This window comes from Excalfactoria chinensis, chromosome 2 (assembly GCF_039878825.1).
Source record: "Excalfactoria chinensis isolate bCotChi1 chromosome 2, bCotChi1.hap2, whole genome shotgun sequence".
In the NCBI taxonomy this organism is placed as follows: Eukaryota; Metazoa; Chordata; class Aves; order Galliformes; family Phasianidae; genus Excalfactoria; species Excalfactoria chinensis.
The window spans coordinates 39353272-39369121 of record NC_092826.1 but is presented as its reverse complement, the minus strand read 5'-3'; the positions used below and the strand labels follow the sequence as shown (position 1 = coordinate 39369121).

Genomic DNA, 15850 nt, shown 5'->3' with positions numbered 1-15850 from the left:
TTCCAGTCCTTTCTTTCCCAACTTCTCTACAAACAGCAGATTATAATATTTAATTCTGTATAGGATGGCACCCCAGTGAGTGATTACTATTTGTAAAAGTTTTCAAACTTGAAAAACATACAGCAGTTTTACTTCGACAGGTGACTGAAGGACTTTTAGGAACAATAAACATTAAAAGTGGTAAAAGAAAATCACGAGTTACCAAAACAAGACTGGTAATGGAGTTCAAGAAGTTTACACAGGCACAACTGGAAAGTCATCATATATCATTGAGGATTGGTCTGCACGTGGAAATTTTGCTGGCAAAACAACATTTAGAGTGAACAGGGCAATTATGTGTGGGATAAAGTGTCAAAGGACAAATAGGAATTCCTATGGAAAAGGATCGAAGCTCAGTTGATGGCTGATGCCAGTTATATTGCATTTTTGTGCACTATTTCATAATGCAATTACCACATAGTAACGGTGTGGAAAATCTCACCCTTAGGCTGGTATAACTGACGTTGTCTTAATAGAGACACAGTTAGTTACACTAAGAAAAAAAATCCTTTTTCTAAAGTACAGGTTGTTTTATTTTGAGTGCTAGTTTAAGCTTGATTGGCAGAAGAATTTAAAGAGGACAAGCTCTGCCAGAGTAGCTCTGTTAGAAAACTTTTTCTTAGAGAACAAACTGGAAGGCTTTTGAACCATGGGTTCTAATGTGCAGTGCAGAAAGAAAGAGAAATGGATTCTTGCCTGTTCCAGATAACAGTGGAGAAGCTGCCCAAGCCGTCGCGCCTAGCCATGCTGCTGAATCGCTACATTACAGATCCCCGGTATCAGCAACTCTTCATCAATCTGGTAAGACTGAAGCCAACTCTAAAAACAAACATTTCCTCCATGAACAATGTGTTTGTTATATTTTCTCATTTGTTTATGATGGCTGTGTCAGCCGCACTGATTTACATAAACACTGCCAATCCTGGGACGTTACACTCTCAACAAAAGTAGCTGAGTACAAACAGCATTCCGAAGTTTTAATTCATATTGTATAAACATAACAGATGTTGATAAAACGAGCCAAAAAGAAAATACAACAAAGGAGACCATTTCAAGGGGGCTTTTGATTAAAATACATTCCAGATTGACAAAATGATACAATGTTAATGGAATAGATCATTTAAATGTCACTATTTGGCTCTTATAGACCTATAAAGCAAATATAAAGCAATGCTTTTGAGTTTTTAGTCTCCATTACGCTGCAGTGCCTATACATCAACTTATAAATAAAGCTGTATTTCTTCCCCTTTCCTTTTTTTTTTTTTTTTTTTTTTTTTTTTAAATCCCTGCCACATTTGTTTCCTAAATACTGTACTAAAATACTGGGTCCAAAAGCAGTAATGTGTTTGGTATACTGAGCAAGCCCTAAAATAAATATGTTATAAACAAAATAAATGTAGTTTCTGCCTCAGTGAATTTCATCACTGAAACTGAAGTAGCGGGCACAGTGAGAAATCTAGATGAGAGCCTAATTCAGGCGGGTTTTATATAAAAAGACAATATCAGCTCCTGTTTACTCATGAAGATTAAGATGCATCTAGTCTGGATTCCTCATTTTGAGAAAGCTATCAGGAAAGAAAGGTTACAAGAACCACAGTACTCCTAAAACGCTGTATCTAGTTTTGTTCAATGGCTTTTTTTAATAGATAGGAAACTGAAGTGGAACGAAAGCACATGGCTTTCCAAAGTTCAAAAGCATGCCATAGACAGGAGTAGAAGCCAGCTCTGCTGAGACTGAATCCAACCAGTGCTTGAGTTATTGGGCCAGACAACATTTTTTGTCAAGGATAACCCATTCAGTTCAATCAGGTTTCTCATTGCTACCTAACTTTTTGTACCTGATGTGATCCCTGAAGCAGAAAGTTTAGCATCTCTTCCAAAAACTTATTCCTCATGAAAGGAAAATTTTATGGCATCCACAGAAATATTCCTTCTGAAGATTTTGGGCTTAATGATTTCCTGTGGCAGTAAATTCCACAGCAAGAAATGTTTGTGGCATAGAAGAAATGAAACATTTCTGCTTTAATTTATTTTTTTCTCCTCCTCGTGTCTTTGAATATTTCCTCAGTCCTGTAAATAAAAGGGTAGGAACGGACATGTCACCCTATACTATACATTTACTTGTATTACTTTCTCATCTTTTTGTTTCATTTTTCCTCTAAGAAAGAATACGCTGGGATGCCTAATATACCTTCCCTGACAGAAAGTGTCCAAGTCACAAGTAGGATGCTGTATAATTATATGAAAAGTAAAAACTTAGTAAACATCTGTGTAAGCTGTAAAGAGCTTGGTTAACAATAAAATTTATTTAGCTGTATTCCTATCAAGTTATAGACCTTATTGCTTTCTGTGACTGGAATTCAGTACTTGCAATCCTCTTCTTCCCAAAGCCATGTGATTGTTTTCTTTGTCCTCTTCACAGTCTGTTTCTACGTGAACTGACTTTTATAAGCATTTACTGAAAAATATTACAGGATGTAAGAAATGGCTGTGTAATGAAATAGCAACTATAAAACATCTAAGACGTAATGAATATTGGGGTCATTGGCTATTTCCAAGTAAGAGATCAGACCACGTCAGTTCAGAATGTTCTAGTCATAAAAGCTCATTTAGAGAAAACCTGATGGCTTAGCAAAAAAGAAAGTGTTTTTCACTATGGTATCTGCTGACATTTTGAGTATAATTGGGGATGGGGAACATGGGAGAAGAACTAAAATCCCTCAGGTTTAGGATCTCTCTCACCCTGGCCTCTGCCTTCTGTCTCCCCCGTAGCAGTGATACACTCACATTTTTGTATTCTCCCTGTGTCTCCCCTCTTTGTCTTACAGGAGCCATACATAAACAAATCAGCCATGTCAGTCCAAGCCCATTTCTCGCTGCAACGCACGTATATCATCTTTCGCACCCTGGGGCTGTGCCACCTCACTGTGGTCGACCTGCAGAATCAAGTGGTTGGTGTGATCACCAGGAAGGACCTGATGCCTCTCCCCTTGGAGGAGAGGCTCAGGCTCCAGCTGTCTCCACAGAGCCCCAATGTGGGAGAGTAGCCTCTGGATTTAAGACTGTAGATAGCGGATTTAAGGCTATGGATGCATTCTTAGGATTTGTTGCTTCTTTCTCAGCTCATGCTTCTTCAGCAGAAAATAATCAGAGCTTTTCCACTTGATCCCTTCTGGAGAAGAGATACTTAAAAGCTGCTGTATCTTGGCATGTGGGGTTGTAGCCTAGAGCTACTTCTATACAGCTTTTTGGTGATTGCAAAATTCATTGACTTAAATGCTTGTGAGGCAGAATAGGAATTCATGTTTTTATGAAAGATACGTATAAAATCAGATCTGCAGGATGGCTGTTAAGGAGTCTTTTGTCACACTGTGTCTATGCCCCGCAATGAAAAAATGTCATGATCCCCAACAGCAAAGTTATGCTGGCAAAACCTTAGAGCTAGGACTAAATTTTCAACCACTGAACATCTGCTCCCAAACCAGCATTTTTATGTTGAACTGTGTAAGTTTAATTGAAAGGAAACACTGCCTTGAAAGAAGCAGCCCACTGAAAGTAACAGGGGGTTGGACTTTCTTATTGGCCTATGTGTTACTGCAATCCAAAGGGAGAATTGAAAGTGAATGAAAAACCTGACATGCCTTTCTATTGCTTACAGTTCTTTAATTTCTGTGACTGCTAGAATCGGCTCTCTTTCTCTCCTTTTTCCTGATAAGAGAACATTTTTAGTTCAGGTCATGTGTAGGGAGGCATGTAACAAATTCTCATAATGGGGATGTAGCATGATAAATTGTCAGAGTAGTTTTTGATAGCAGCAAATTTAGAAACTGGAAAAAAAGTAAATAATTCTTCATGATTTTGTAGCCATGCAACGTTTGAAAGTTTGGAAAGCGTTGGTTGTTAATAAATTAATGTGAACAATTTTTTGGACGAAGACACTGTAAGATCTCCTTCTATGACCTCATAACTGATGCTTAATTTTATTCTGTTAAATACCAGAGGGATTCACACGGCTTTCAATATCAAAACCTAGTATGCACAAAGGAATTCACCACTATTAATGTTGTTATAATGAATATCAAGAAAAAACAGTAATAATTTCCTGGTTCTAAAAAGTTGCCAAATTCCTGAAAACAAATTTCTGGTATTTGATTCACGCAGCTTTGAGTCTCTTATGAACCAAAGATTTGTTGGATTTTCTCCTATTTTCCCTTCTGGATCTTGTCTTCATTAAAAATGTTGCTTTTGTAGCACCACGGAAAATGATCAGTTCTTAAAAACTCACATGTCCAAGTCAACGCAAATAGCTGGCAGACCAGAAATGTGTGCAGGTACATGACAGAGGTTCTTGAAAGGGTCAGTTAAAATATGTGATACACAGGATGAGAAATGCCTTGTCAGTCATCCACAGAACAGGAGATCTAATCTGAAGAGATTTAGGGATTTCCCCTGAATTCAGCGAAAATCAACTTTTCTTGTGATAATCAAATCTGAATAACCTCGCTGTGAATTTGTGGTTTTGTTTCAAAACTGTTGATTTCCTTATCAGTATCTCTTGCATATACAAAGCACACAAAAGTCTGGGTAATGTAATTGCTTTTTGCTGACAGTATCTGTGGCTAAATGCCTCAGTGCAATCTGTAGTCAGAGTGTACTGTGCTGAGTATGAGAGTTGGAGACAGCCAGGATATCAGTAACTCATTACCTGACTTTGAACAGATCACTTAATGCGTGGCATATCATTTTATCTGCCTTTAAAATTGGAACGATGATATGGACCCACCACAGCTCCTGTGAAATGCGTGTGTGAAAAATATTATAAGAATATAAACTACTTGTAATAATACTTTGTGCAAACCAATTATAAAAGACATTGTGAGAATCCCTCTGTCCTGTGACAAGTAGAATTTCTAATGAGAAGTTCATACAACTTACATGGAACATCTCGTAATTGTGTTCTGCACTAGGTGGAAGGGGACACACTACATTCTGCCATACAGTATTGTCTAGTTATGTAGCTAGATTATTTTTTATTTATTTATTTATTTTTATTTAATGTATGTGTATTTATGAAGACAGATGAAACAGAATTCCTACCAGGACTTCCTGAAACAAGTGGCTTCCTCTCAATATTCTTGACCCCAGTAACAAACCCATCTCATCACAAGCCATAATAGTGTAATACATATAGGAACATGAAAATAGATGAAATCTGTATGAAACTTTTCATAAATATAAGTTTCCCATGATGCACGTATAGAACAAGTCTCAAAGGAATGACAGCAACAAGTAGACCCATCATTTGACTCTTTGACACAAGATACTTCTGGGTTTTTTTGTCTGCTAATAGTGAATGGTAAATGTTCCGCTATTTCATCATTTGACCTGGAGTAAAGACTGGATATTTAAAACAAAAATACTGTTTTTATGAGAAATACTAATTATTTATCATTTCTCACAATTTCTGAGCACAAATGTCTGTAAAAGAAAGAGTTTTAAACAAAACTCCAAGTCACCAGGATTGCATATTTTTGGTTCGTGCTATGCTTCTATACCTCTTTCATCTCACCCTCTGTAATGGTGTTTTTCCTAATACTTCTTACTCTCTTCAGATTAAACTTAGCTTAAAAAACAGGCAGACTGAAATTTAGATCTGGGTTTGAATTACAGTGATGCAGATTTCCCACTATTCAATTAAAACATTGCTGTGAATGAGCATAAACTATTCTGAGGGTCTTTTGTAGCATGCATGCTTAACGTATTGTTTTTTAGATATCCCATAAAGTGCATGTTTTCATCTAATGTATGTACCATTCCTGGTTTGGTTTTTTTTTTTGGTTGTGTGATACTTACATACATTGGAATTAACTGCTGTGCATTTTTAAATTGCACAGTTTATCATGCTGTAGAACTCTCTAACATTTCTTGATTTCCCACTTATTCTTGCTTACATTTTTAAATTTGATTTGGTCATTAATTGCATTTCTTTGCTGACTGTGGATGAAGGAGTCTAAAGGAGGGAAAACAGATGAAGAAATTCTCAGTACATACTTTATATAAAAATGATGACTTTAAGGACTCAGAAACCAACATTGCTTAAGGTACCTGTAACAGGATATGGTCTCTTACCTCAAGGCTGAGATAGCCTTGTGCCAAAAAACTAAACAGTTATGAAAATGTAACTAGCTGTACTCTGAGAAGCGCCTGGAAAATCACAGATGAGGAAATGCTGCAGAATGTTACTGTTGTCTCCTCCGCCCCTTTGCACATAGCTCCAGCTAACAGGGCTGTCAGTGTACCTCTGGTGATCATGAAAACACTTAATGAAATGAAATGTAACCAGCTCTCAACCAAATGAGTGTTTAATTAAGTGTGACCATCAAGTGATGGGAATCGTAGCAGTATACAAGGGAATGCTTGTTCATTCCTGAAAGGCCTATAAAAGCAAGAGGAAATACACAATCAGCACAGTTGTCTGGATGTCTAATACAGTGTGGCATGGGAATGCTGGCATCAAGGTTCAAACACTTGGAGGAGTTACTGCTCCTTAACTGAGGTTCCGAAAGAACCAGAATATTTGTGATTGTTAGCAGATAGCTAGTACCCTTGTGAGGGGCCAAGCACTGGAATGGTTGAGTGACTTGCAGGAACTCATGAATCTGGCTAATCTTGCTTATCTGGAATCATAGATTCTGTGCAAAGGCTCCACATTCTCTCAACCAGGACATTCCTTACTCCTCAGAAACTGTGGGAAATTACCAGGTTCTGCTACTTGAAGGAGATACACTGGAGTTCATATTTTTTGTTCAGTTTATATTTGCAAAGTGCTCTGTAGATAACAAGTCCCACAGCTTCTGTTGCGATCATATTAGAACCACCCCTCTTGGGTATGGTGGAGCTGAGATGTGAATACTGAGTAGACTACTGTGGACTGTAAAGTCAATCTGTAGCAAATCTGAAAGGCGGACTTTCAACTCCTGGTGTCTTTTTATCTCAGTAGAAATCTCTTGCTTGTGAAGTGGATCAAGGGAAGGCATGACAACTCCACCCCAGCTGTGTGCTGTGGGGCTAGACCTCTCCCATTTTGCCTGCCTTGACACACAAGGGAGAAGTGTGTCTGGTTGTGTCATGGCTGTCCTTGGTTTATAGAACACATTAAGTAGGGACAGCTACAGTGCCTATTTGGGAGGCACTGTATTAGATCTGTAAGCACTCTCAGAGGGCAGCCTGGAAGCTCCCCTGAGCTGTAGCAGGTCAGCACAGAGACCAGTGCTGAGTCTGCACTGCAAGTGCATGAGGTATGGGTTTTCTGTTTTATGGAAAGCAATAAGTGCCCAAAACTCAAGAGGTCTGGTATATACATAATGTATACTTGTATGCAGTTAAGGAACCTAATCATTCTTTGACTAACATCTGTAATTTAGAAGGCAGGACGATGGCATAAGTACTGGATGAGGATATATTTCCATTTAGGAAAACAGAAATGGAAACAAACTATTTGTATCTGGAACTGGTTTTGATGAAAGCCGTGGACTGAGAACAGGGAAGAGAGGCAGAACAGAAGAGAGGTAAAATACAAGTAGCTTGCTGAATCAAGCACCCATGGTAGCTGTATCTTAGAGGGCATACAAATATGAAGCAGTAATATTTATCTAAAAAGCCAACAACACTATAAACCATAAACAAATATATAATGACATTTCTTTAAGCCAACAGGACTGATCAGATCTCTGTCAAAGATCTTCTTCGCTTCTTGTCTTTAAAGAGAAGAACATCCAAAACCAGTAGATTTTTGAATCAAGAAAGCTGTTTTTCATAGAAACAAAGAATAATTTATGTTGGAAGACATCAGACCTCAAGTGGCTCTCTTGTCCAACTCCACACTCAAAAGAGGTCTGATTGAATCAGGTTGCTCAGGGTCATACCCCCTCAAGCTCTAGACAGAGATCTTGCACCTCGTATTCCAGTATTTGACCACTTCCATGTTATTATTATTATTATTTTCTTGTTATGTAATTTGAATTTCCCGTGTTCCTGCTTGTCACTGAGCATCAACAAGAACATTCTGCCTCTGTCTTTGTACCCTGAGGTCAGGTAGCTGTTGCAGACGGGTCTCCTCTGAGCCTTCTATTTTTCAGACAGAGTAGACTCAACTCTCTCAGCCTCTCCTCACATGCCAGTGCTCCAGCCCTCAGTGAGTTTGCAGCCTGCTGCTGAACTTGCTCTGTATGTCTATTTTTAATGTACTGTAGAATCTTCCTATCACCCCCAAATCAATTTATGCAGGTGCCACATTAATCTTCTCTGTCTCATTTCAATTTTAGTATATATGCTGTCAAAGAGTGCATGAACTTCATTATGTCATAAAGTAGAACAAGGAATTTTTTAAAGAGAAAAATCATAGAATCACAGTATCATAAAATGGTTTGGGTTGAAAGGGACCTTTAAGATTATCCAGTTCCAACCTTCTGCTATAGGCAAGGACACCTCCCTCTAGACCAGGCTGCTCAAAGCCCCATCCAGCCTGGCCTTGAATGCTTCTCTGTACAACCTGTTCCAGGGTCTCAGAACCCTCACAGTAAATAATTTCTTCCTAATATCTAGTCTAAATCTATCCTCTTCCAGTTTATAACCATTTCCTCTTGTTCCCTTCGAGACAACAGAAATTAAGGTTTTTAAACACTCTTCTGCCTTATTCTCTGTTGCAGTTTCCTTATGTTCTGGCCCTTCAGCCCCAAAATTTCAGTGTCTTCCTGCACTGTGTACCCTCAATACCCTCCAAGCATCCTGTGAGAAATGCTTATACTGCTGTGGGCATGTGGTTCTGAATGTGCTCCCTGCCTCCCAGAGCTCTCCTCTCTCTACTTGTGCCGCAGGCCCTTGTGCCTTTCTCCACTCTCTGTCTGACCTGCTCTGCACTCTAGAAGCCATTTCCCCGAAAAGTTGCTCAATTGCTCTTGGAAAAGCACAATTTCCTCCTCCTTCCAGAAGATGTCCCTGATTGAGTGCAGCAGCATTGTTCTCTGCTGTCTCTCAAATGGAAGGAACATAATGCTTATTAGGACAGAGTAACTACAAATGAAGAAATTGAAATTATATGCTCAACATGCTTACAGACAAATTCTCTATATTGTTTTCAAGAGTTATTCATTAGGGCCTGGCCATGACTTTGGAAACTGCTTAGGGTGGTTTTATAACAGTCAAAAGATGTAAGGTGCCGTGTGTGGGACTCTGGGGTTTGGACATCTTTTGCCACAGCTCTTTACATTTGCCAGTGAGAGCATCCAGTTCTTTTGACAGTCGGACTTGGGTGGGCTCATGGTAGCTGGATTATGTAACAGGAGGCTGGCAGGACACGGAATGATAAACTCACTTGTCAACAGCCTCTCTGGCTTTCTCAGGAGGACAGGGTGAGTGAGTTTGGTTTTGGTCTGTCTTTTTTATTTATTTTAACCTTTGCATCTCTTTTCTCATTTAGTCCTTGGTAATTTCTCTGGTATGGATTACCTGATTTTGTATTTGTTTGCTGTTCTTTATAAAGTCTGCCCAACACGGAACCCCTCTCAGCCACAGATGCTCATTTTGTATCTACGTTGTTTCCCTTAGCCAGAAGGGAAATTGTTTGCACGTTGATGGCAATGGAAGACCAAAGAAAATAAAGAAGAGATCCACAGTAAATGATGAAAATTGAGTTTGTGCAGCAAGTGGAATGGAAAATAAAGCTGCAAGCACCTCTAGGGAGATCTCCAGGGGAGGTCTGAGCAATGAGAGCTGGAAGAAGAGCTTAGGGAGCATCTCCAGAGGAAGCACACTTGTAGCTGCATCTACATCTGGTAAGGTGGTTTCCCTGAGAAACAAATCACTGTCAGAAATGGTTCAAAATGTCTCAGCCTTATAGGCTTGTATTTGTGGCCTTGAAGATGAAGACAGAATCACTTGGGTTGTCTTTCATGTTGTAGCACTGCCTTAAAGCACTGACTAGTTTGACTGACTTGATCTGTTTTAAGTGTGCTGTGTGCCTGCCTTCAAGCACTCTCATGGTGAGCACTTTGTTCGTAGGTCCCCAGGTATCCACACCAGGGCTTGGTCAAAGGGCTCTATAGGGCCCTTTCAACTTCTGCACCTGTGTTTCCTTCTTATGAGACCAAATTATGGTGTAGGGCTGGTATTCACTAAGTTTTCCCACAGCATGGAGTTGGGATAATATTAACATGTGCACAAACCAGGGAGCTAAAGCTACTCCTGGATACAGCAGCCAGGTGTCCTACTGCTCTATCAGTCCATAGATCATTTGTGTCTGCTTTCTCTTTGACAGCATCAGCATTTGCTATTTATCTTTTGATTTCCTATTGATTATATATTAGCCAGAAGCCAGTTGTGAAAACAGTGTTTTTCCACGGTGCAATTGACCGTGTTACTTTCTTTCCATATTTACATATCGGCTTGTTTGTTTGTTTGTTTTCCTTCTTTTGCTTCTTTGGCATTAATTCTTCATTGCTGCTACTGACTGCACCTTCCTCATTGCTATGCTTGGGAATTCTTTTGTTTGTGGGAATCCTCTTTTGTTTGCAGAAATTCAGGAAGTTTTGCTTGCTTTGCTTCAGAGCCTGGATATTGGCATAGAAAGCGACTCACTCTTGTTCTTGCCTCCCTCATCCTGTCACAGAGTTGCTTTCCAGACTTGTGCCATGCTTTGAACACTCCTGTTTTCACTTTGAAGACGTGGGGCTCAATTTCTACCGCCTTGCACTACAGGTGTGCTCAGAACACAGCCTCGTGTGCCCATTTGCTGGTTAATTGCCGTTTCAATGCAAATATGCACAGGCCCAGTCCAAGCAGGCTCAGAATACACCTCCTTAAGGCTACCCAAGGCAATCTGGTAAAACTTCACCTAAGTGAATTTAAACAGTTTCATTAGCTTTGTGCACTTTAGTGATCTTCAATAGAGCTGTGTGAAAGGTCTCTGCAGAAATAAACACAGCAGATCAGGGGCTACGCGCGGCTTTCCCTCGTGATTTATATATTTTAAGATTAGATCCAGCATTTTGAGAAATGGCGTTTGAAGTCATTAATTAGCTTTGCCTCAGCAAACTAAAACAGACGGAGCTAATTGCTGAAGATTGCAGCTAAAAGATTTGACCTCTCACTGTGAAATGTCTTGTTTGGGTCTGCTCTTCTGGTTTTGGTGTGGTTTTTATTTTTGGAGGAGGCAGATAAAGCATGTATAGTATCACTAAGCTAGCGAGGAATCATTTTTTTTCCCCTAAATCATTTGGGAGTAACTTCTGTATCTCAAATCCACTGTTGTTTATGGGAGGTAATACTTCTGCATCTATTCCACTTGCATTTTTGATAGGAAGAACACTGTCAGGTAAATGTTTAACTTCTGAAGAGTAAAACTTCTGAAGAGTAAAACCTAATAGGAAGCCTTTTCATGGAATCACAGCATCTGTAAGTACAAATCAACTTAACCAACTCTCACAATGCATGTAATTCCTGGCAAATCTGATTCATTTTATGAATAATTTAACTTGGGACCTCAGTGAGAAAAACATTCATATGAACACTATGAGCAACGCATTTCCAGACAAAAGCAGGGAGGAGGGAGAATATGTATAGACAGAGTCTGGGGGGCTGTGACTTCATCACACTTCACCTGATAAGAGGGTTCACTTTGGGAGCTGGTAACTGGATGAAGACTTGAAAGACCGGGCTGCAGGAAGCGGTGCTGGTGAGTCAGGACGTGGCAGCCTTCCCTCCGAGTCATCCTTGAACCGCTGCCCCGATGTGCTCATAGTGGGAATTGAATTAGGAGAGACGCTCTTCCTTCAGATGAGATTTCAAACTTGGGTCGTGACCACTTGATGTCATTAAGAGTTACGTGCCATTTCTTCTGGTGAACATGAATTTAAAAGCTTCATGTGGTCAGTTTGGGTGCCTGTATTTTGCAATCACACCTTTCTGCAGCTCTGAGTGGCGATACCCCTCCTGGCCCTGCTCTCATTCCCAGTTCTGCAGGCCAGGACACACGTCCACTCTGCTTCCACATGGGAGCAACTGCACGGCAGTCAGTCCTGACTGTTCTTCCATGGCTGTTAAATAACTGTAATTTCCTGTTAGAAGTATTGCCCTACTGCCACCATTCTCTGTAACACTGATCAGTTAAGCAGAGAAAGAGAGAACTCTGTGTCGGGTGGATAGTGTTACTTGCTGCCGGTAGGGACACATGTGGCACTGAGGGACATGGTTAGTGGGCATGGCGGTGATAGGCTGATGGCTGGACTAGATGATCTCAGCGGTCTTTTCCAACCTTAATGACTATGACTCTGTGATAATGCAGGCTGTGCTTGGAGCAAGGGATCAAGCCTCTGTTTAAGGCTGCCGCTCAGCCAGCAGCTAGCAACGGCACCTTAAGGAACACCGCATTCTCAGCCGTGTCACTTTTAATTAAAAGGGCACTTCTGGTGAATTATGATCCTGAGGGAGACTGGCAAGAGCTGGGGCAGAGCCGGTCGCGACAGAGACCACCGGCCGAACAGGCGGCGGGAGCGGAGCCAGCCCGCTCTTTCACCGGCCGGGCGGCGGGTGCGGGCCGGGCGCTCTCCCTCGGGCTCGCTGCCTCCCCGGCTGCCTCCCGCGGAGCCGCCCCAGCCTTCCGGCCTCTCCCCGCAGCGCCGGCCGCCTCCCGGCGCCTCTGCCCCGTCCCCCGCCGCGGCGCCAGGCGGTCCCCGCCCGCGGGCGGCGGTGCCGGCATCGGCCGCTAGATGCCGCCCTTCCCAACGCCTTGGAGGTCTTGGCGGCGGGCGGGCGGCGGGCGGCGGGTGGCGGCGGCTCGGCGGGCCCGTGGCGGCCCCCCTCGGCTGCCGGAGCGTCGGTGGCGTCTGTGAGACCCGGCGCGTCGCGAGCGGCGGCTGAAGGGGCTGGCGTTCCTCGCCGTGTTTTTCTGGAATAAAGTTTATTCAGTATCCAAAGGGGTGTTATACGAAAGAAGGGAACAGACTTTTTTAGCAGGGGCTGTTGCGATAGGACAAGGGGAAATGCTTTCAAACTAGAAGAGGGCAGATTTAGATGGCATATAAGGAAGAAGCCCAGAGAGGTGGTGGATGCCCTGTCCCTGATGTAGCTGTAGGTGTCCCTGCTCATCGCAGGGGAGCTGGACCAGATGGCCTTTAGGGGTGAAGATCAGGTCTGGGCAGGCCCATGGGCAGGGGAGGCTGTGGTGAAGCTGGAGGTTGGCTCTTGTACAGCACTGCTGGACTGGGGTGGATGACCCCAGGCTGAGCTGAAGTAGGGCTCATGGACCATACATAGGGCTGTGTGGTGGCCCCCAGTGAGGCTGGGCAAGGCCATTGAGGAGTGTTAAAGCACTTAAGGTTCTGACATTGGAAGAAATTCTTCAGGGAGAAGGAGCTAAAACTTAAGCTAAGAGGGGAAATTTAAGTTAGTAATATCTTTCCTCAGAGGGTGGTTCTCGAATGAGTAGTCTTTAAAGCAAACAGACAGCAAACAGCCCTCAAATGGATTAGAGCAAATAGTTTGGATGTTGCATTTCAGTAGCAATTGACTTGTTGCCCTTTTGAACCTTGCATGTTTCTTTTTTCTTTTTTTCCTCTGTAAAGTATTCTCCTTACCAGAACAGACACATGGTTTTTGGGAGCAAAATCATCTGAAGAACACAGCCCCATGCTGTAGCTGTTTGGCTGCATGCACTCATTGGGGAAGAAGTCAAAAGCAGTCAGCCCACACTTCCAGACTGGCTCTCAAGGAGCCCAGAGTCACTGAGATTTGGGATTATTTGCATTTCAAAGCTACTTCTCAAGCTAAAATTCAGGAATATAAGCAAATGTCATGTGTACTGTTTTTGGTTTATTATTATTTTTTAATCATTTAAGAGACGTTTTTATTACTTAAAAGATGCTTGCATTTGCTGATTTAGAGTCTGTGTGTAAAGCTGTGTTGTCTGAACTCCCATACTTGCAAACAGAACAGATAGAAGAAGTGTAAGCACTTCCTGCATGGCACCGTAGCTGCGACCTGGATTGACCCTATGAATGGCAAGTGGGGTGAGCAGTATCAAACTTGGAAGCTCTCTCCTGTTATCACTGGTGTATTAACCCAGCAAAACTGCTTAACTTCACTGCCGTGTAGTTCCATCTGTAATGTAAACATCTGTCTACTGACTAACTGCACTGGAAGCACTGTTTCATTTTGTGTAGGCTACTGAACATCTGTCAGATGGGAATAACTTTGGTTATCACAGGTCTTAGCCAACGTTCTAGATACAAGAGGTTCTGAATGCTTTTATCCTTGGTTGACTGTCTTGCTTTCTTCCTTCTCTGCTATACACTTCCAGTTTTTTAATAGGCTTTTAAATAACCCCCAGGAGGATGCTGGACGTTATTCCTCTTCAAAGCTCAAATAGGTTAGATGGAAGTGTTGAATTTGTTGGATCACTATGAATCTGTTCCTTTCTTCTGTGCATCACCTATGCATTAGTGTATCTTCTGTAAGAAACTTTGTTATATTAGTTTTGACAGGATGAGATGTGCTGTACAAGGCTGTGTCTTGAAATCATACAGCTATAAAAAGAAGATTTCCATAACAGCATTTCAAGCAGCCGTGATGTCAGCTGAGCCAGATCTCAGAACAGTTTTCTGTCAGCATGGGTGTGCAGTAGGCTAAGAGTGAGCATACCTGAGTAACAAAAGGTACCATAAACCTTGAGCATGCTTGATTTGATAAAGGAATGCTATTCATGTACAGTAGCATGCATTTAGCAAGCAAAAACTGTGTTGAGCACTCACCAGACTTATTGAAGAAGAAATGGGAATTTCAAGCCACTTGAAGGTTTGAAGCCTGCAAAAGCAGCCTGTGGCATACATGTGGAGGATCCTTGTAATGTCCATTCTGAGGTTAAGGAAACAGCCTCACTGGAGTGAGGCTCATTCAGATGGTTAGGTTTCAAGACCTTTGAAATTTGGGATTTATTTGGCTGAATACCCCAGCAGTCGTCTTTAAGTTTTCTGTGACTCATGCAGTCTGTCTGACCTTCTTAGGCTGTGGAGAGGAAGCAATGAGCAGGTTCACTTATGACAAAGCTTCCTGTTTTGCCTTGCACAGAAGGTGTTTAGAAAAGTCTTTTTCATGCTGTTCTGCTTATCCTAGCTGATTTCAGTGGCTGGGCTGAAACAGGAGAGAAAGCACTGGTTGTGGTATGGTGGTCTTGCCAAACCTTTTCAGCCTCTATGCAAGGTTTATTTTGGCAGCGTTAAGCTTTTTGGGTTGCTTTTCATTTGGAGAGGATGATGGGAAAGATGCTCCACCTCAGACACTGAAATACAAATATTTGACTTTTACACAACCGAAATGGCTCTGGGTAGGCATGGAATAAGTGACCAAAAAATGAGCTTTTACCAAACCTGTGGAATTCATTTGAACTTTGCCAGGTGTTTGGCTGTAAGAATGTGAGGTCCCGTATTTAACAGCTCATATACTTTGCCAATAATACGTGAAGTGTTTCATTATCTTGCACACTGGAGTTGGCACACATCAGTTTGCAGACAAAGAGTAATGGCTTATGGTATTTGTGGATTCCACGTGTTGTTGTAGCTATGAAATGATGTGGGTATATGAAAAGACAAATACATGTGAATAAAAGCACTCATATATTAAATATCGGATAATTTCAAGTCTTTGATAAGGAAAACCATAAACTGATAAGTAGCAGATACTTTGATTTTTGTTTCCTTTTATACATGCTAAGGGTTAAAAACAAACATGAGGCCAGCCTTCAGCACACCCAAGATGTACA

General features: G+C 41.6%; 1 protein-coding gene across 1 annotated transcript in view; it reads left to right on the top strand.

Annotated features, from left to right (window-relative positions):
- Positions 1 to 3115, top strand: part of LOC140248908 (chloride channel protein C-like) — an 81178-nt gene extending 78063 nt beyond the window's left edge. The window contains exons 15-16 of the mRNA XM_072330040.1: positions 745 to 840; positions 2868 to 3115. Coding sequence (XP_072186141.1) covers positions 745 to 840; positions 2868 to 3086 — 315 coding nt within the window. The 3' untranslated portion in view covers positions 3087 to 3115. The remainder of the gene's footprint in view (positions 1 to 744; positions 841 to 2867) is intronic.
- Positions 3116 to 15850: the final 12735 nt, after the last annotated feature.